The sequence below is a fragment of the Myxine glutinosa genome, chromosome 4 (assembly GCF_964187855.1).
Source record: "Myxine glutinosa chromosome 4, kmMyxGlut1.1, whole genome shotgun sequence".
NCBI lineage: Eukaryota > Metazoa > Chordata > Myxini > Myxiniformes > Myxinidae > Myxine > Myxine glutinosa.
This window is the reverse complement of record NC_136264.1, coordinates 120,828,911-120,849,376: the sequence shown is the minus strand read 5'-3', so window position 1 is coordinate 120,849,376 and position 20,466 is coordinate 120,828,911. Positions and strand designations below refer to the sequence as shown.

Here is a 20,466-nt window from a genome sequence, read left to right as displayed (position 1 = left end):
CCTAAGTCATTTTATGCCTCTTTACATTTATTTGTTGTAAACTCGTGGTGGATGATATGTTTTAGTTTTTGAGTTATTTTTATAGACAGATAAACGGTGTAGCACAATGCATAATTTGGAAAATCATACCAGTGTTGTTTCACTAAAAAAAGTACAAGTCTAATAATAAAATATTGAAAAATATATGATTTTTTTTCGATAAATTGATTTTTATAATAATTAATCTAAAACAAAATGCTTCATATTATTTTTTATTTAGACGGTACACATCGGACGTATATTTAGTCGTCAACCGCACATCGATAGCTAGTATAGAAGTCCAGATACACGTGCAACAATGTACCCCACCAAATGGGCATTTTCAAGCTGGGTGGTTTCAAAGATGGCGTCCATCCGGGCACTAAGCTACCGTTCTCAGATGTCCATCACACCTTTTCTGACACTTGAGACATTGGTCTAATGGAAAATCATAATGAGAATTACTCCCCCCGCCGGAGCATTACTTTTGGTCTGGCTCAAGGACTACAAGGCATTATGTCTGGCAGAAACCGAGCACAGCTCATCACCCATCCAATACCATCTCAACCGTGAAGCATCCTAGCATTATGCTATGGGGATGCTTTTCAGCTGCAGGAACTGGGAGACTTGTAAGGATAGAGGGAACAATGAATTGAGCCAAATACAGGCAAATCCTTGAGGAGAACCTGCTTCAGAATGCAAAAGACCTTAGACTGCAGGGAAGATTTATGTTCCAACAGGACAATGACCCCAAGCATACAACCAAAGAAACACTGGAATGGCTTCAGAACAAGAACATAAACGTCCTTGAGTGGCCCAGACAAAGACCAGACTTGAATCGCATTGAGAATCCGTGGAAAAACTTGAAGATTGCTGTTCACCGACGCTCCCCATTCAACTTGGCAGAGCTTGAGCAAATCTGTAAGGCAGAATGGGAGAAACTCCCCAAATCCAGATGTGCAAAGCTAATACAGACATACCCAAGAAGACTAAGCTGTGATCACTGCGGAAGGTGCTTCGATGAAGTATTTACTCAAGGGGTTAAACACTTATGTAAATTGGATATTTTCGTATTTCCTTATTAATTATTTTGTAAAATAATTATGGAAAAAAATTCCATTTTGACACTGTGTCGATCAGTAACCAAAAAATCTCAATTTAATCCATTTAAAATTCAGGCTGTAATCCAACAAAATGTGAAAAAGTCAAGGAGTGTGAATATTTTCTGAAGGCAAAGTAATTTGATGAATTTGAATGAATGAATTGAATTGAATGAATGAATTGGATTGAATGAATGAATGAATGCATTTTGAAGAATTTGACCTATGAAGCATAATTGGACTGCCTTTTGTTGTTAAAACCCATTCAATCAGGAGTAAACCATTAATTAATTAACAGGTCAAATGTGAGTCCATTGCATCTAATTATCTTGTCAACCCTCACAATGGTACTTAATCAATAAAAATGATCTTGATAATGATCATGGTGATGATAGTTATGATTATTGGATTTGAAAAATAACACGGAATTAGACCATTTGACATCGGGAGCTTCCGAGATTGCACACCGATGTTGGCCCAATGCTGGCATGTGTTGGAACGTTAGGGTAATGTCAGTGCACTAGCTGGGTTTGAATTCATTAAGTTTCATAGGGCTGCTGTAATGATTATATATATGAAGGTGTGTTAATGAAGCCAGATGGTCAACCTCAGCTAAATATTGCAAATAATTTTTTAAAAACTGTTGAATATAATGAAACACGCTGATGATGACAGTGAGATTATGTGATCAGTTCAAGGCAGAACGATAAGTAGAATGATCTCACCTTTGGCCCACGTGAACCAATTTCTCCCGTGGGTCCTCCCTCACCTGCAAACCCCTTCAAACCCCGTGGACCCTTCAGGTCCCCTCTTGATACCGTCAACCGATTACCAAGGTCACTCAGAACTTTCAAAGTCCTCAGCTGTGGTGGTTCCAGGATATACACCATAATATAAAAGCATTATTCAATGGAGATCTATGGATGGGTTAAATGGATATGGATGGATATTCACCTGAATATCTAAAATAAACAGAGCATACCTTTAATGAGCTCCGATTCAAAATCTTCAAGATTTTCTGCAAACACAGCATTGGGTCATCTTTATAACAACTGCCTGGATTACAATGCAATTCATAGACAAAAACGCAGACACAGGAAAAAAATCTGATGCTTCATCTCTACTTGATGGAAGACTCTTTGACATTTTGACGTTTGACAGGTACAACCTGAACAATCCTCCATGATGTTATTTCATCATAGAAACATGAGAGATTCACAGGCTTTTCAGACCCACCATGCCTATTGATCACAATTTGGAATGATAATGTAAGGTAGGGAATACTAAGGACAAATTTTGGAACTCATATTATTTATCATGTGGAAGGGGGAGGGAGGATCCATAATGAGATCATGTTAAAATAGAATGAACCAGTGTTATCATGTAGCATATATTCTTCTTGTAATAGCTATTTATCTAGAGGTTAGTCGTATTGTAAAACGTGCATTGAGGAGGCAGTGTATATTACCTTTAAGGCAATACTGTATAGAGCAAGTTTGTTGTGCAAAGCCTCCTGTTTTCCAGTGACGCCAGGTGATGATTTGGGCAGGAAGGCACCGAAAAGCACGATGTGCTTTTAAAAGCAACTTTACAGACTGCCGGTCTGCTGTAGAGCCCAGGCTGAGGGTGGAACATGTTCCCTAGAATGGCCCAAACGAAGGTGCGGCTCACACCAGTGGATGGCAAATGAGAGGAACTCGCCATGTATGAGGGCGGTCTGAAAGCTAAGGTGGGCCATAGCTGCACTGCAGTTGGTGCCGGACCTTTAGAGAGGCATCATTCCTCTCCTCATCCCCATACCTCTTTGCTTAATCATTGTGCAGAACAGGAGGACTGCGCTGGAAATGGGGACGCCACCTCCCAATCCCTCGCATCCACCTCGATTAACTCGTTGCCATCCTCCTGCCATGTGCCACACACCTTCAGGTTTAATGCACCAGCCCTGTGCACCATCAACGCTGTGCACCACTAGTCATGTGCAACACCAGCTTTCACAGGCCATACCAGACCCAAAACCAGCTCGTACCTTGTTGAAGCCCTCACTCGTTTCCCATTGCTGTGTATATCCCAGTATATATTTTTGGTGCCACAGTCGGTTATTTCTCTCCTTGTACATAAGTTTGCATGCCCTCTCATCCATATTTTTGTCTCTTGACCGCTTGGTTCATCCGTTTTATTGACAGAGACTTGTCTACCCTTATCCCTGTATTTAATTTTGTAATAAACAAAAACAAAATTAAAAAAACAAAATAAAATTTTGTAATTTTGTAATAAAATTGTAATAAACATGTGTTGAGGAAGGATGAAAGTGACTGGTTGAGAATGAATATGAATGAATGATCGTTTTTTTTTTAAAGGCTAACCCCCGCTCTTGCGGGGAAAATGGCCTTAAAACGATCATTCATTCATTATTCATTCATTCAATAAACCCATTTTAATTATAAGAAATGTTTTCCCACCTTTTGCCTCCCGTGTGTGCACCGCCAGATCTGGCTGCCATTTGGGTGATCCTTGAGGGATAGTAGTTGTAAGATTGAACAAAGCAAACTAAAACACCGTTTCGGAATCCGTGGGAGTCTTATATCCCCGGCTCAGAGGGGTCTGTGATAAAGGACGCCTCTGACTCGACAATATAAATCCAGTGCTGAATCACTTTTCAGCTACTGTGAAAGCCCATTGACTCTATTATGAGTACCAGCTGGTGGGATTATTAAATAATTCTTACCACTGCTTCTCCTGGTGCTCCATTATTTCCTGTTTCTCCTTGGCCACCCTGCAGCAATTAAACATGTGTGGAGCATCAGAATAGTTATCTTTACTACACACAAAGATTTGTCATCATCTGGTAAGAAAACAATTTTTTTTAATTCACATACAATACAGCATTTCAGAAATACGCATTTTAATTTTAACTGGTAACTGTTGTCCAAGTATATATGTATGTACAGTCACGTGAAAAAGTAAGTACACCCCATGTAAAGTTTTGACTTTTTCAACATATTTCAACATACAGTTATTTGATCTTCATTTTAACAATATTGATAGATAAAGGTGATATAATATAACAAATATCATGAAACATTTACATTTGGTAGTCCATTGTATAATTTAAATAAACATAAATGCAAATTTTGCATGTGGAAAAAGTAAGTACACCCTTGGCTCTAATAGGTGGTATTGCCCCCTTTGGCAGAAACAACCTCAGGTAGGCGTTTCTCATAACTGTCTACCAGTCTCTGACATCGACTGGGAGAAATTTTTGCCCACTCCTCCATGCAGAATTCTTTCAGCTGTGCGATGTTTGAGGGGTTTCTTGCATGCACAGCTCGTTTCAAATCCCCCCACAACATCTCGATGGGATTTAGATCCGGGCTTTGACTTGGCCATTCCAGAACCCTCCATTTCTTTCTTTTCAGCCATTCCTTGGTGGATTTACTGGTATGTTTAAGGTCATTGTCATGTTGCAAGGTCCACCTTCGGTTGAGCTTCAACTTTCCGACAGATGGCCTCACATTATCCTCAAGCACCTTCTGGTACAATGAAGAATTCATAGTGGATTCTATGATGGTGAGCTGCCCAGGCCCTGATGCAGCAAAGCTGCCCCAAACCATAATATTTCCACCACCATGCTTTACAGTTGGTATCAGGTTCTTGTGGTCAAATGCTGTCTTTGGTTTTCGCCAAACATGTCTTCTTGTACTGTGGCCAAATAGCTCTACCTTTGACTCATCTGTCCAGAGCACATTGTTCCAGAAGTGCTGGTCTTTGCCTAGTTGTTCATTAGCAAACTTAAGTCTTGCCATGATGTTCTTTCTGGACAACAAAGGTTTCCTCCTGGCACACCTCCCATGTAGATCAAATTTGTGCAGCCTCTTTCTAATGGTAGACTCGTGCACTTTGACATCAATATTGGCAAGAGCTACCTGTAGGTCCCGTGATGACATTCTGGGGTTCTTAGAGACGTCTTTCAGCATCTTGCGGTCTGCTCTCAGGCTGAACTTGCTGGGGCGGCCTGGCCTGAACAAGTTGGCAGTTGTTTGGAATCTCCTCCACTTGTAGATGATCTTCCGGACAGTCGAATGATTGATTTCAAATTGTTTGGAGATCTTTTTAAATCCCTTCCCAGACTCGCAGGCATCTATAACCTTCTTTCTGAAGGCCTCAGAGAGCTCTTTTGATCTAGGCATGGTGATGCCGCCCAATTCAACAACAAAGAGCAAACCAAACTAAATGTCTGAGGTTTAAATAAGACAGGTTCCTCCAAGATCCTCTCTAACGATGTTCTAATCATTTGCACCTGAACTGGTGCACCTGATTCTAATTTTAGGTATTTGAAGTAGTAATTTTTTGTTTTGAAATAGTGACTGAAATAGTGAAATAGTGACAAAGTGACTTTTTCCACATGCAAAATTTGCATTTATGTTTATTTAAATTATACAATGGACTACAAAATGTAAGTGTTTCATGATATTTGTTATATTATATCACCTTTATCTATCAATATTGTTGAAATGAAGATCAAATAGCTGCATGTTGAAATATGTTGATAAAGTCAAAACTTTACATGGGGTGTACTTACTTTTTCACGTGACTGTGTGTGTGTGTGTGTGTGTGTGTGTGTGTGTGTGTGTGTGTGTGTGTGTGTGTGTGTGTGTGTGTGTGTGTGTGTGTGTGTATATATCTATATATATATATATATATATATATATACATATACATATATATATATATATATATACAGACTTGGCATTTAATATGGAATATTTTTTTGTGGGGGTGAACTTGCTTTTCAAGATGACTTAGAACCAAAAGTTCATTGGAATTATGTTGAAATTATTCTAGATTTTGTTAATGTGACGTTTAAAAGAAACAAAAACCACATTTGACATTTCGAAGCAAATCAATTGATCCTCGAAAGTGATGTAAACTGATATCGAACTCAATTCATGGACAGTAGTGTGTTAAACTTCTGTACGTTTTCCAGAAGTATCTCTTTATTTTGCACATTAGCCAAAAAAAATTTAAACAAAAACAAAAGCTAAATTATGACTGGGATTACGGACAGTAAAATTACAGTTCAGTACTTCGTGTAACCCCCACGAGCATTCAGGAGAGCACGTACACGTTGAGGCATGCTGTTCACGAGATTTGCCAAGGTTTTGACAGGAATCGCTTGCCATGCAGTGACAATAGTCTGCTGCAATTCACGCACAGAGGTCGGCTGCTGGTCCAAGTTGTCGATTTGATGCGTTAATTCTGCCCACAAGTTCTCTATCGGATTCATATCCGGGGACATGGCAGGCCACTCCATATGCTCTACACCACGTTCAGCAAGAAAGTGTTGGATCATGCGAGCACGATGAGGCCGTGCATTGTCATCTTGGAAGACAAAGTTTCCTCGAAAGGCTGCACGAGCAAATGGAAGCAATGTTTCTTCCAGAATGACCCTGTACTTGAACTGGTTCAGGTTTCCATTCAGAACAACCAGGTCAGTTTTGCACCCTGCATGAAAAGCAGCCCAAACGGTCACCCCACCACCTCCAGCTTGGACTCTTGGCACTATACAATCTTCGTTGTGGGCTTCATGCACTTGTCTGTGCACTCGGACGCGGCCATCTTGACGATAGACCAGAAATCTAGACTCGCCACTGAACGTCACGTGATTCCAGTGTCCAGGCTGCCATTGACGGTGCTCTCTGGCCCACTGCAATCGGCGCTGGCTGTGTTGTCTGGACAGGCGTGGCTTTCTCAGGGGACGCCTGGCACGATAGCCTGCTTGAACCAGTCGTTGGTTGACTAGCCTTCTGGATACAGGCACATTTGTCAGTTGATGCCACTCAGCCCTACGCCGATTAGCTGACTTGGTACGGCCATTGCAGACTAACCGGTGCAGCTGGCGATCATCTCTCCTTGTGGTTCTGCGTGGACGTCCTGGCCTCGGTATTGGAGTAGGGACACCCCTCTGAGCATTTCCTTTCAGGATCTTTGACACCTGACCTTGAGTGATGCCATACTGCCGAGCAATAGCACGCTGTTTCATGCCAGAATTTCGTAAAGCCACCACTCCATGACAAACAGCATTGTCAAGTTGACAGACCATCTCCAGAGGAAGCGGCAATAACTTTTGTAGACGTGCAGCAGTTGTTTTCCACTAATACAGAATGCAACAACCCTTGTATACCCGATTGTGAAGCCAATCGTCAAATGTACCTGTCCTTACATTTTGTCACGCCACCTGTGACATTAGTGGAATCCTGTTGTTCCTGTTGTTGACTGTGACATCCTGTTGTTGACTTCTTGCTGCGAAAGACATTCAGTGACATGGTTCTTTCAACGAAGACATCACCGAAGGGTAAAGAAAACTCACCAGATTGATATACTGAGTTCAGAAAGTAAACCCAAGTCAAGGAAAAAAAAATATTCCATATTAAATGCCAAGTCTGTATATATATATATATATATAAATATATATATATAAAATAACCATTAGATGTTCTACTCTACTGATAATGCCAGACACATGTCTCTGAATATACAATTTCACCAATGCCCACCAATAACCTCCAACTGCTCTTAAAAATCTCAGCATTGTACTTCTAAATCTCTAGTGATGAAATTGACATCAGCATATTTTGAGATTTTGAGGTACCATACTCTTTACAGAGCGTTGGTGCTGCTGAAGCAGTTTCTTGGCAAGGGTTATACTCAATGCTTTGTCATTGTTTACCAGCGTTGTTTGTCTACTCTACCCTTTTAAATGCTGAGCGAAACATCAAAATTGTTATTTTGAATTACCTTGTGCTGTGCAGAGAGAAGGCTTCTGTTAATGCCTATATTTATTTATGATAACCATGTTCTTGTAGTAGTAGTAGTAGTAGTAGTAGTAGTAGTAGTAGTAGTAGTAGTAGTAGTAGTAGTAGTTGTAGTAGTAGTAGTAGTTGTAGCACTACTACTACTATTACTACTACTACTACTTATTTTTTAATGGACCCAATTATTCCCAGTTAAAGCATGGCAACAGGCAGAAAGCTGTCTCACATATATTCAAAATTTTAACTTTTGAATCGAATCTTGATTAAACCCAACCAAGAGCGCCTCTCATGGGCAGTGAGAGAAATGCTTCACAGTAAGATGAGAACAATTGCAGCGTCTTGACTCTCTCTACTGTCAGATGACAGTACTGCAGAATAACAGCAATCAACTGCCTCTCTCGACTGTTAAAAGCACCAAGAAATGTGATATCTTTAAATGAAAGTGATGAGAAATGGGGGGCATTTTCTTACCCTCTCGCCTTTTGCTCCCATTGTTCCTTTTTCTCCCTGAAGGTTAAACCAATATGAATTACAATTGGAATGCTAAGATCAAAAATAATCACTAAAAATATAATCAGATCACTCTGTTTTTTATTGTTCTGAAAAGAAGCAAACAACAAAACTCTCTAAGCTGTGCATACCTTGCTACCCAAGGAGCCAGGATTTCCTGGTTTGCCCTGAAACAAAACAGTGAGAATTGGAAAAGGATAATCAGGTGATATTTCAGAGATGGTGGAAAAGAGGAGGAATATGGAAAAAAGTGAAAAGCAAAAACAATGTGAGGATGAGAAAGCTACCACAGTAATTGAAAAGTAAGGGATGATGTGGAGGGAAGCGACAGAAATAGTAAGGGAAAGGAAGTTCCAAAGACAGAATGGTGCAGTGATAAAGACCGAAAAAGACACACACACAAAGACAAATACCGGGTTTCCAGACATTCCAGGGATAGAATGGTGTGATGGACCAGGAAAGGGAGGCTGAGCAGTCTGAAAAAAAACAGCACCAGGGCAAGAAGTTTGGGACATCTTAAAGACAGACACATTACAACCCTTAAAGATTATCTATTTATTACATATGCGAAATGCCAAAAATATGTTAAAAACTCTATATATGCAACATGAATATACCTTAATCCCTTCTTCTTTTTTTTTCTTTTTAGGTTAGCTTTCCCAAAGTAGTAATGGTAAAATAAATGTCGTTATCATAGCTATATTGCAACAAGAAGGACAGAGCCACATACAGGGCCACATACCAGCCCTGGGCGTCCCCGCTTCCCTGTGACGCCTTGCTGACCCACAGGGCCCTGCTTCCCTCTCCCACCCTGCTTGCCATTTCGACCCTGTAATGCACATAGGCACATAAGCACCAAGATCAAAATGGTCAAACATTACAAAAAACATATTTTGTTTACATCACTACTGTGTGAGCATTAAAAATAAAACACCATGTTTACTACAAGCAGCATTCATTGCAAAAAATAAAATAAAAAGAACTCACATCTCGTCCTGCAAATCCTTGTGCACCCACGTCTCCCTGTACGTGGGAAATAAACATGAATGTTCCCATTCACAGAGGAAGTAAATAAATGTGCACAGTTTACATGGATAATCAAAATGTTCACGTTACAAGCTGTTTATCTTTTCTTGTAAACGGAAGTTATGTTTTCACCCCTGTCTGTCTGTTTGCTTGTCTGTCTGTCTGTCTGTGAACAAGATATCTCAAAAAGTTGTGGACGGATTCGGACGAAAGTTGGTGGACATGTTGGGCGTGTGACAAGGACAAAATGATTAGATTTTGGTGACGATCTGGTCTGGCTACTAGAAGTTTTAAAATGATTGTTCACCATTGAGATGCAGGGCCAAAAATGATATATAGCACGATATCTCAAAAAGTTGGATGGATTCGGACGAAACAAAATGGATGAGTTGGCTCAGTGACAAGAACAAGCCGATTCGATTTTGGTTAGGGTCCAGATCCAGATCCCACCTATCAATGGGATATCAAAGATAAACTGTTCAGCCTGGCGGAGGTATGCGCTCTAGTGAATGCCGTTCTAGCTTGTACAAGTTCCACTGATGTTTTACAGAATGCATGTGTTAATTTAAAATTAACAAAGAATGAGATATTCATAATAGTCAAAGACATGCTATAAAAAGTAAAATGAGGTGTATGTAAAAATTAAAAATATATTTACACATTGTCTGATTAGTATACTTATTGAAATATATAAAACATTGGCGTCTCTTGAACTTTTATAAGTATTTTGTTCATTTCGAATGCCACTCGTGACATTGAATAAATACTGTTTCATGAATTCAAATGAACTTTTGCAATGTAAGTACATTATGACATCTTATAATGTTGTAATGGTTTTGATTTGAACCTGGTGTTTTTAGGCTTTACGATATTATACTACATATACATATACATAAGCCTGAGGTTGACAGGTGTGCATACAACTGCTACATGACAGCTGTCACATATGATTAATATTGCCTATGTGCAGATACTTCGACTAGATATAGTAACGAACAGTCTACCTTTCTGGAGGTCTCTGATTATATAAATGTCTAAACCAATAATCTAAGATATTAAACTTTTTATAATGTTACCCAATATAAAATACATTATTTTCATATGCCAACAGCAATCCGCAAGCCTCTTCATGTGATGCAAGACGTGCTTTTCACAGCTGGATTGTCATCAATGCCTAAGAATCTCACCCTTATTGCCTTTTGTCCTGGGACTCCATCCACACCCTGGTAATGAAAAAGATTCAAGTACTTAAAGAAAAGGTGCATGTGAGAGACTAATTCCAAGCACAATGTGCCCAATGTTTTCACAATAACAATGAAAAAAAATTAAGAATATAACGATGAAATGATTGGAATTGAACATTCAAGTTGAGGTTAAATGGTTAGTTTACACATTGATGCCCACATTACAAAATTGTGTTAGCAATGGAGCCTTACAGGTCTTCCTGGCTCTCCAGGTCTTCCATCTTCTCCAGCGTCTCCCTACAAAGATGGCACACATTTGTGCTTCAGTGCTGGTGACTAGGTCACTTGCATTTGTGGATATTTACCTTGAACATGAGGTCATTGTACAAAGACCAATTTTGATTTCTGACATTAAATATTGTGCCTGCATACAATGCCAAATTTTTTGGAAAATAGTGGGACTATGGTTCCAGTCAGTGTTAATTTCAGCCTTAAAAAGTTCAATGATTTAACATTCACTGCCAATATGATAGTAATTGGTTCCGATGATATTGCTGCTGTGATTGAGAACATTACCAGCTCTCCTGCTTTTCCTGCATAACCTTCCTCTCCTCTTTGACCTTGAACTCCTTGTTGACCTGGAAGTCCCTGCAGCCACACATTCACAAAGCAGCATATTTTAACCTGAAAATCAGCATGCATTAATAATGTGCTGGTATGGAAAAATTTCTCACTAGGATAGAATCAAAGACTAACAAGAATGACCGCACTGTGGTAACAACCTGCGACACAAAATATGTATTTTTCGCCTCCTCTGTCCACTCAACTCCCTCATCCTTGCTGTTGAAGGTATTATACAATTTTTCACCTCCGAAGGTCTTCATGGTTTGGTTCAATATAAGTTGTAAGTCTGATGGACAGTTGGGTCTGGTTTCATACCCCCTAAGATATTACGTAACACTTCAAGATATCTCCCCTCCCCCTTACGAATCAACACTCGACCCAAACAAAACCAATGGAAATCTGACACAACAAACCCGGGCAGTGTATAAATCAGCAGAGGCCGACGTAGGCCGTGTGTATCAGGTCGAAAAAGCATCGAGAAATCGGTTTTCGTTCCATTTAAAGAGTGTAACTTATCTACGCTTGAATAAATTTCAGAAACATATTTTCTCATCAATATAAAAAGTTTGAATCGTGAATTTTGTCCAACACCAAGTACAACAACAACAACAGGCATTTTAAGACCATTTTCCCTGCTAAAGCAGGGGTTAGCCTTGCAGGCCCCATGACAATCTTCTCCATTTTGCCCTATTTTCTACATCTCCCCTTGTTAACCTCCTTGCCCGCATTTCTTCTTCCACCACCTTAAGCCAAGTCTTTCTCGGTCTTCCCCATCCTCTACTTCCTCCTGCATTCATTTCCATCACTCTTCTCACCCAGTCTCTTTCATCCTTCCTCAACACATGACCAAACCATCTCAAACTGTTTCTCTTCACAGCATCCATCACAGGCTCTATTCCCATCATCCTTCGCAATTCATCATTTGTCTTCCTCTCTCTCAACAATACTCCACACATCCACCGAACCATTCGCATTTCCACCCTTTCCAGCCTTTGTTGCTGCTCTACGTTCATTACCCATGTCTCGCTCCCATAAATCATAACATCTCTCACACATGCAGCATACGCCTTTCCCTTCAGCTTCAACGACACTCCCCTCCTCGTCAGCACACCAGTCAGTTCCCGAAACTTCCTCCATGCACATCTCACTCCAGCAACCGTCGCCGAGTCTGATCCACCTTCTCCATTCAGCATGTCTCCGAGGTAGCAAAATGTTTTCACACCTTCCAGCTTCACGCCGTCTCCAAGATCCAACTCAACATTTCCTCCATCTGCAGCTCCCTCTGTGCACACCTTACATTTGAATGTAGCTGCCACACTGGTTAATGACCCTCTCAGACCACTACATTTTTGATGAACCCACTCAGCGCACATTGTACATTGAATGGAGTTCACTCCGACACCCTTCCTGCACACAGCACACGGCCACTTCCCAGTTCTTTCCACCTCACCACATGCTTTACCACTTGCCATCACCTTCGTCTTTCCGATATTCACCTTCAGGCCTCTCGCCTCCATATATTCCTTCCACTTGTTCATCTTCTCCTTCAGTCCATCCATACTCTCCGCAATCAACATCAGATCATCTGTATACAACAACTCCCACGGTAAACCGTCCTTTACTTTCCGAGCCAGCACCTCCATCACAGCTACAAATAGTAGTAGACCTTAGTAACAATATATGCTGTGATCACTTTGCATGACAATACAGCAGAAACTTCTGTCCTATGGCATGTGCTTATGGATGTAGTAGAGGCAGCAGGTAACCCAGATGCTGCCCTCTATAGCTAATTATTTGTTACGGATACTCAAAAGGGCCAATTTATTTAATATATTATTGTCTGTTAGAAGCAGCATCCCAAAGTTTCTTAGAAATAAGAAAAAAATACTCTATTTCAATGGATTTAGAAGAATATTTAAATAAATAAACAGCTCATTTCAAATGGCGGCCATTTTTAAATTCAAAATGACCTTATAATTATATTAAATATGCATACAATGAATCATAATGTCTCTCCTATTCATGTTCACTCATATTATGGGATAAAATTTGGATATTATTTTTAAAATGAGCAATAATTGTATTCATTGAAGAAAAAAGCATGATCATGGCAGCCATTTTGTAATTCAAAATGCCCGCCATTTGACAGCTCCAAAATTGGCAACATCAATTTTCCTGTTCCTAGACATATGTAGAACATATCTAAATAGGTGGCAACTTCTCATCATGAAAGTCCTATGGGCCCATTGTCTAGGCCCACTTGCCCCCCCACTATTAGTACCGACCCCTGATGCACTCCCACCTTCACCTCAAACTCACCATTGTTCCCATCCTTCATCCTTACAGCTGTGCGTGCTCTCTCGTACATTGCCATCACTACTCTTATCGACCATTCCTCCACTCCTAACGTCCTCTATGCCCATGTCACTACTTTGCGTCGAATCCTATCGGATGCTTTCTCCAGATCAACAAACCCAAGAAACTGTAGTTAGTTTGTGGTAATGTTCCCAGGGATAGTTTTTAAGATATTTGTAAGGTTCGTCTTTTTCATTCCCATTGCCCCAATTATCACTGGTACAATTTTGGAACTCTTCGTCTTCCAGGATCTTTTCACTTCATTCTTGAGGTCTTGGTATTCGGTCCTTTTCTTGATATCTGCATTATTTAGGCAAAAAGCACCAAGCACTGATATCTCAATCAGCAATACTGTATTTTCCTTTTTGTGTCTGAGTACTGTGTCAAGTCACAATGCTTTGTTTTCGATATGTATTCTATTTGTTTCTTTGGTCACAATGCTTTGTTCACACTGGATGGGATCATCAGGTTATAAGTGAGCATTATGTCCTTGTTTTCAATGATTGCTTATGGAGATAACAACCCAAATTATTGAGATAACCAACGACACACATACATATACACAGTGTCGTCGATAGGATGGGTCAGGGGAGTCGATGCCTCAGGGCCCAGGGTCCGTTGAGGGGCCCAAGCTTCTGTAATTTTTTATAAAACAGTACAACGAAAACCCTCATCGGCAAATCCTCATTTCCTCATCGTTACATTTAAACCCAGAAGCTGATTTTGCTTTCTCGCCAGAAACAAAACAACATTTACCGCCTGTTAATGGTACAGTTTCAAACTTTACAGAAAATGGTTATTAAACAGAAATGTGCATTACAAAGAAATAGGTTTGTATCCTCTTTGTCCAAAAATTTTTATGAACCATCTTCACACGTAATTTTTTGCCAATCTTATGGAGAAATCGTGTTCAACAGTCGAAGATATGAATTGACTCGATCCAAACGTCCCGTATATCCGTTATTTTCGATCATAGTGCTAAATAAAAGTGCCCATTTGTTTTTTTTTTATGTTTTTGTTTTTCATTAAAGAAAGTTCCATAAAAAGTTATAAAAGAGAGAAAAGGTGGGGGTTGGAGCCCCGAGGTTGTTTGCCTCGGGCCCCGTGCTGGCTCTCGACATGCCTGCATACACACATACATACACTCATATATATATATATTGTTACAGATCGCGGTTTAGATGTTATGATGACCGAGCGGTGGTGTATTACCGCGACCTAACAGGATCCCCGACTCACCCGATTCCACCCAAACGTTGGCCGGGTCGCACCGCAGCTAGTCAATGAGGGAAAAGACGAAAACGACGCAATGCAAAGAGGAAAACGAAGGCAAAGAAAGGTTTGGAAATACTACTAAATTTATTGACTATTTACACACAAGCAAAAAGAAAGCAGTCACGTTTATTTACAAGCACATAAGACGCAGGTGACACAGGGAAAATACTAGCTTACCTACAGTCTTAATTAACCCAGGACAGAACAAACAAAAGACAGACTCACGCGGGGAATGACAGGAATGGCAGGAGGTGGATGGCTGGAGGTGAACGCTTGGTGGAGCCAACGCGGAGCTTGGTGGAGCTTTGGTGGAGCTGAACGCTTGGTGGAGCCAATGCGGAGCTTGGTGGAGCTTTGGTGGAGGTGAACGCTTGGTGGAGCCAACGTGGAGCTTGGTGGAGCTGAACGCTTGGTGGAGCCAACGCGGAGCTTGTGGGGTTGGTGTGACGGGTTCTCTCTCCTTCCCTCACAAGCTTCAGGACTCTTTCTCTCTCTTTCTTAGTCCCACCCAGTCCAACAACTTCCTCTCTTGCTTAGTCCAACTCAAGGCCTTCCTGTCTTCTGATCTCCTCCCTCCTCGACTCCTCACCGCAACCAACGCAACCACTGACCACCACCACCGACTCCTCACCGCAACCAACTGACCACCGACTCCACTGTCTGACTCTTCACGACTCTCTCTTGCCGACCAACTCTTTGTGACCAACCCACTCCAACTCGCTTCCTGCGTGCACGCCTTTATAACGCCTCCGGCGATTAAGCCGCCGGCCTATAGGACACGCCCATCGGGGTGCTCACCTCGGCCCTGGTTGGTCGCGCGACCCTCTGGCTCCGCCCTTGATGACGACGGGCGGGCAACGCCCCTCTTCCCCTCTATGACGAGGTGGAGACACGCCTTTCTTCTCCGACCCTGCCTCGTGGTCAATGGTGGTTATTGGAGGGGAGGTAATTGGGAATCGAGGCTCGGCAATGACGAGAGGGGATGTAATATGGGCAATCGAGGCTCGGCAATGACGAAAGGGGATCTGAAGGAAATGGGGATTTTGGGGATGGGAATGAAAGGGGATCTATTCTCTTTCACTGGTGCAATGGAGTACTTCAATTAATGGGAGACACAGCCTTACCCTAAAACACAGAATAAGAGATAACTATCAACAGGGGTATTTTATTACTTGGCTGACGTGTATGCTTGTGGACTAATTATGGGATGCCCTTTCACCTTTACACAGCTCCGGAGATAGGGGGGCGCAGAATAAACAATAATAATAATAGTACAGCACACAATCAAAAAAATATACAGTCCTCATCTCCGCAACAATATATATATATATATATATATACATATATATATATATATATATATATATATATATATATATATCTATATATATATATATATATATATATATATATATATATGTATGTATATATATATATACATATATATATATATATATATATATATATATATATATATATATATATATATATATTTTTTTTTTTTTTTATATATATATATATATATATATATATATATATATATATATATATATATATATATATATATATATATATATATATTGTTACGGTTTTTAGAACCTTCACTTGTAAAATAATAAGCCTTGTAAATAATTCCCTGTAAATATCCCCATCTTCCAAAGGTCAAAGGTCGCACCCTAGCTAAGCCATATTGCAACACGGAGGACACCATAGGAACCTTCTTCAGTTATTTCATTAGTATGCGTTTCAGGTAAGGCTCTGTTTCCAATAGGTTGACTCTGCGTTGCATTAATCAAATAACCTAGGCCCCCTTTTCAAACCATATTCATTTTGCGGCGTAGCCTCCCTCCAAATTGTATTACGCGCCTCTGCCAGACGCAGCCGCCTCAGCGCTGGCTCCAAACGCCATTGACCACGCAGCCGAGTTTGAGAAGAAGGGGGAGGAGCGCCAGGAACGGAGGCGTGGCCCCATCAACGTGTCACGAAGGGGAGGAGCTGGTGAACCCTCGTGACCAATCAGGGCCGAGGCGTGTTCACCGGTAGGCGGAGTGAAGCGCACGCGGCTTGATACGCGAGGGCATAATAAAAGCGTTCGCGTGGGACTACTTCGAGAGATGAGCCAGGGAGAGAGAAGGAGTCGAACACCAAGAGAGGAGCCAGGGAGAGAGAGAAGGAGTCCAACACCGAGCGGGAGACAAGGCAGATGAGACGAGAGCAAAGAGAGAGAGAGAGTCGGTCCACTACCACGACGACACGAACCGCGCTGCTTGCCGGGTTTCGCCGCGAACCAAAGCGTGGACCGGAGCGGAGCGTGAGCTTGGAGCCGGACCTCGACGCCGGAGCCATCTGCCCGGACCTTCCTTCCCTGCCATCTGCCTGGACCTTCTCTTCCTTCCTACCACTACCCTTTCGTGTAAGTCTGTTTGTGTTGTCCTGGGCGTGATGTTTAAGAGTGTATAAGATTGCCCTGTGTCTGCTTCTTCTTCTTCCCTTGTACCTGCCCTTCTTTCATTTCCTCTTCGGGTTTTTGTATGTTGTTAATAAATTATATTTGTTCTTCCTTACCTTTTGGTTTCCTCTCATCCGATCGTCTTCGTGATTTCTCCATTGAGTACCTGTGGCACGATTAGAACCGCTCAGAATCGGGTTAGTCTTTTTGTTAACGGCCCGAGTCGCAGCTCGCTTCGCTCAGCGTATCCATTCATGCTGCGGCTCGGGTGGAAATTATCTCCTCGCTTACGGTCGGTACTAGTAAGCAGGTATTTGGGACTTCATTGACCAATGACCCTGGCTACTACCGACCGGAAGTGACGTCATAGTTTCCGGGATCGGAGATGGCCAGCTTAAAGGACAAGGGGACTAACCCCCCCCCCCCCCCCCCTTGGTAACGGGAGTGCAGTACCCCAAATCCGCAACTATATATATATATATATATATATGTTGGAACCCATCTGTGGATCGGTCCCATCGGCCGATGGGTCTGACCCATCTGTGGATGCACGAGAAATGACAATGCAGACCCATCGGCAGATGGGTCTGCGCCATCTGCGGATGTGTTGTTCACCTTGAAGGTGAACCCATCTGTGTTTCCTATGCATCAATGGTGGATGAGTATGTTTATTTGAACCTAAAAAGAAGCAATTGATGTCATAAATGTTTATAAAGCAGTCCGTGACATGTGGTTTAATCTGTTAAACATTTAAAAATCATCTCTGTTAAATTCCTACCACATGTAATTCCAATGACTGTGTACCTGATTGAAGAGCACCATTCTGTCAACACATTCCTTCAAGGTGAACAACACATCCGCAGATGGCGCAGACCCATCGGCCGATGGGTCTGCATTGTCATTTCTCGTGCATCCACAGATGGGTCAGACCCATCGGCCGATGGGACCGATCCACAGATGGGTTCCAATATATATATATATATATATATATATATATATATATATATATATATATATATATATACTGTATATATTGTTACGGACGCGGTTAAAGATGTTATATTTGCCGAGCGGAGGCTCCGCGAACCGAACAGTTATTCCCCGACTCTAAAACCCGATTTACCCCAAACTTTGGCCGGATCGCGCCACCGCTATTCAATCGGGAAAACTCTAAAGCGACCGAATGCAAAGAGGAAAAGGAATAAGACGAGAAAAGGGTTGAAAATACGACTAAATTTATTTACTATTTACAGGCTCAAAATAACCAAGGAGAAGGAAAGATAATAAAATAATATACAGAAGCTTTTTAGAGACACAGGGAAAATACTAGCTTATCTAACAGGCTTAACTTATTCCCAGGGACAAGACAAAAGACAGACTACGAGCACACTTACACGGGGAATGATGATAGGGATGGCAGGTGGATGGCTGGCGGGATAGGGAGGTCCAACTGGTCCTGCAGCACGATCGGCTCGTTGGGCAGCCGCCGTTCCTTCGCGGCCCTGCTCCAAACTGCCGTCCAGGCCCACGCTGCTGTGGCTGCAGTTTCGGTGGCTCGAGCTGCTGTAAATGCAGTTTCGGTGGCTCGAGTTGCAGTAAATGCAGTTTTGGTGGCTCGAGCTGCAGCTCAACTCTGGACTTCTCTCGGACTCAACTCAAAGCGCCTCTCTTGGACCCAACTCAAAGCGCATCTCTTGGACCCAACTGCTTGGACTCCCTCTCGTCTGCACTTGGGAACGCCCCGCCGGCGGGTTATATAGGCCCCGCCCCTCAACCTTTTCGAACCTCCCCCAAACGTTCTCTCTCCGCCCTCTCAAGCCAAACCCCTGGCTCATGGTTGGTCGAGTGGGGCTGGCTCACTCCTCCCCTCTATGATGAGGTGGAGACACGCCTTTCTTCTCCGACCCTGCCTCGTGGTCAATGGCGGCAATTGGAGGGGAGGTAATTGCCAATCGACGAAAGGGGGAATGGAGGTTTTTGGGAATGGGAATGAAGGGAATCTATCTCTTTCACTTGGTGCAATGGAGTACTTCAATTAATGGGAGACACAGCCTTACCCTAAAACACAGAATAAGATATAACTATCGAACAGGGGTATTCTATGATTGGCTGACGCGTATGCTTTTGGACTAATTATGGGACGCCCTTTTGACCTTTACACAACTCCGGAGGCAGGCGGCGCAGAATAAACAATAATAATAATACACACAATCAAAAAAATACAGTCCTCATATCCGCAACAATATATTGTTGCGGATCTCAGCGCCGGCCTTTCCCCTTACCAAGGGGGGATTAGTCCCCTTGTCTTTTACTAGCCGACGGGACCCGGGACCTATGACGTCCTTCCCGGGCAGCGTTAAATAGGGTTTTAGGACTATGAATTCGCTATTACCTAAATACTAACGCTGACCGGAACGAGGAAATAAGCCCCGCCCGAATCACGGGTGTTAGTGGAAACGCCGAGCGGTAGCGACCCGTGCCCTGAGCCGTTATCAATGACTAAACCCGATCCGAGCGGTTATTAATCGTGCCACGCTTACCCCAATGGAGGAAATGACTGAAACGGTCGAATTTGGGAAGAGAAGAATAACAGAATTTATTTACACTTTGTACAATAAAAGAAGAAGAAGAATACACAGTGCAGCCTTAAACAGTCTTAACTTCTACCTGGACAAACGGGCCCGTCAGACTCAGACACACTCACACGGGGTTGCAGACGAACAGGTCGATGGTCCAGGAATGGCGTCCGGGCAGCTCTTCCTCCGGTCCCCAACTCGCACCGCGAAGCAGATGAACTCAGCGGCCAGGAGCTCTCCACGTGTCGATTGGCATGCATGGGATTATTATAGAGAGAATCGGTAGGGCTGGCTTTTGCGGTTACACTCGCGGCTCAGCCGCGTACGTAATAAGCGAATAGTTCGTACTGGTTCAATAAACGCGAGCAATGCGCTTCTCCCTTCTCCACTCCGTGTCCTTTTCCAACCAGTCCTCTTGATACCAGCGCTTGGCTCCCGTCCTCAGCAAGTCCTCTGGGCCAGTCCTGTTCAAGGGCTTTGTGCAAAGGCTTATATAGGCTTGCTCAGCGAACCTTCCAGGACTTGCTAGATGCGCCC

At 42.3% G+C, this 20,466-nt stretch overlaps 1 protein-coding gene across 1 annotated transcript in view; it reads right to left on the bottom strand.

Moving 5' to 3' along the window:
* The window catches only part of LOC137425150 (uncharacterized), a 510,298-nt gene that overhangs the window by 200,720 nt on the left and 289,112 nt on the right, over positions 1-20,466 (bottom strand). The window contains exons 55-65 of the mRNA XM_078776351.1: positions 11,227-11,298; positions 10,903-10,947; positions 10,654-10,689; positions 9,428-9,463; positions 9,183-9,269; positions 8,854-8,916; positions 8,572-8,607; positions 8,402-8,437; positions 3,844-3,891; positions 2,101-2,136; positions 1,844-1,981 (exon numbers count right to left, since the gene is read on the bottom strand). Of these exons, the coding sequence (XP_078632477.1) occupies positions 1,844-1,981; positions 2,101-2,136; positions 3,844-3,891; positions 8,402-8,437; positions 8,572-8,607; positions 8,854-8,916; positions 9,183-9,269; positions 9,428-9,463; positions 10,654-10,689; positions 10,903-10,947; positions 11,227-11,298 (633 nt within the window). The remainder of the gene's footprint in view (positions 1-1,843; positions 1,982-2,100; positions 2,137-3,843; positions 3,892-8,401; positions 8,438-8,571; positions 8,608-8,853; positions 8,917-9,182; positions 9,270-9,427; positions 9,464-10,653; positions 10,690-10,902; positions 10,948-11,226; positions 11,299-20,466) is intronic.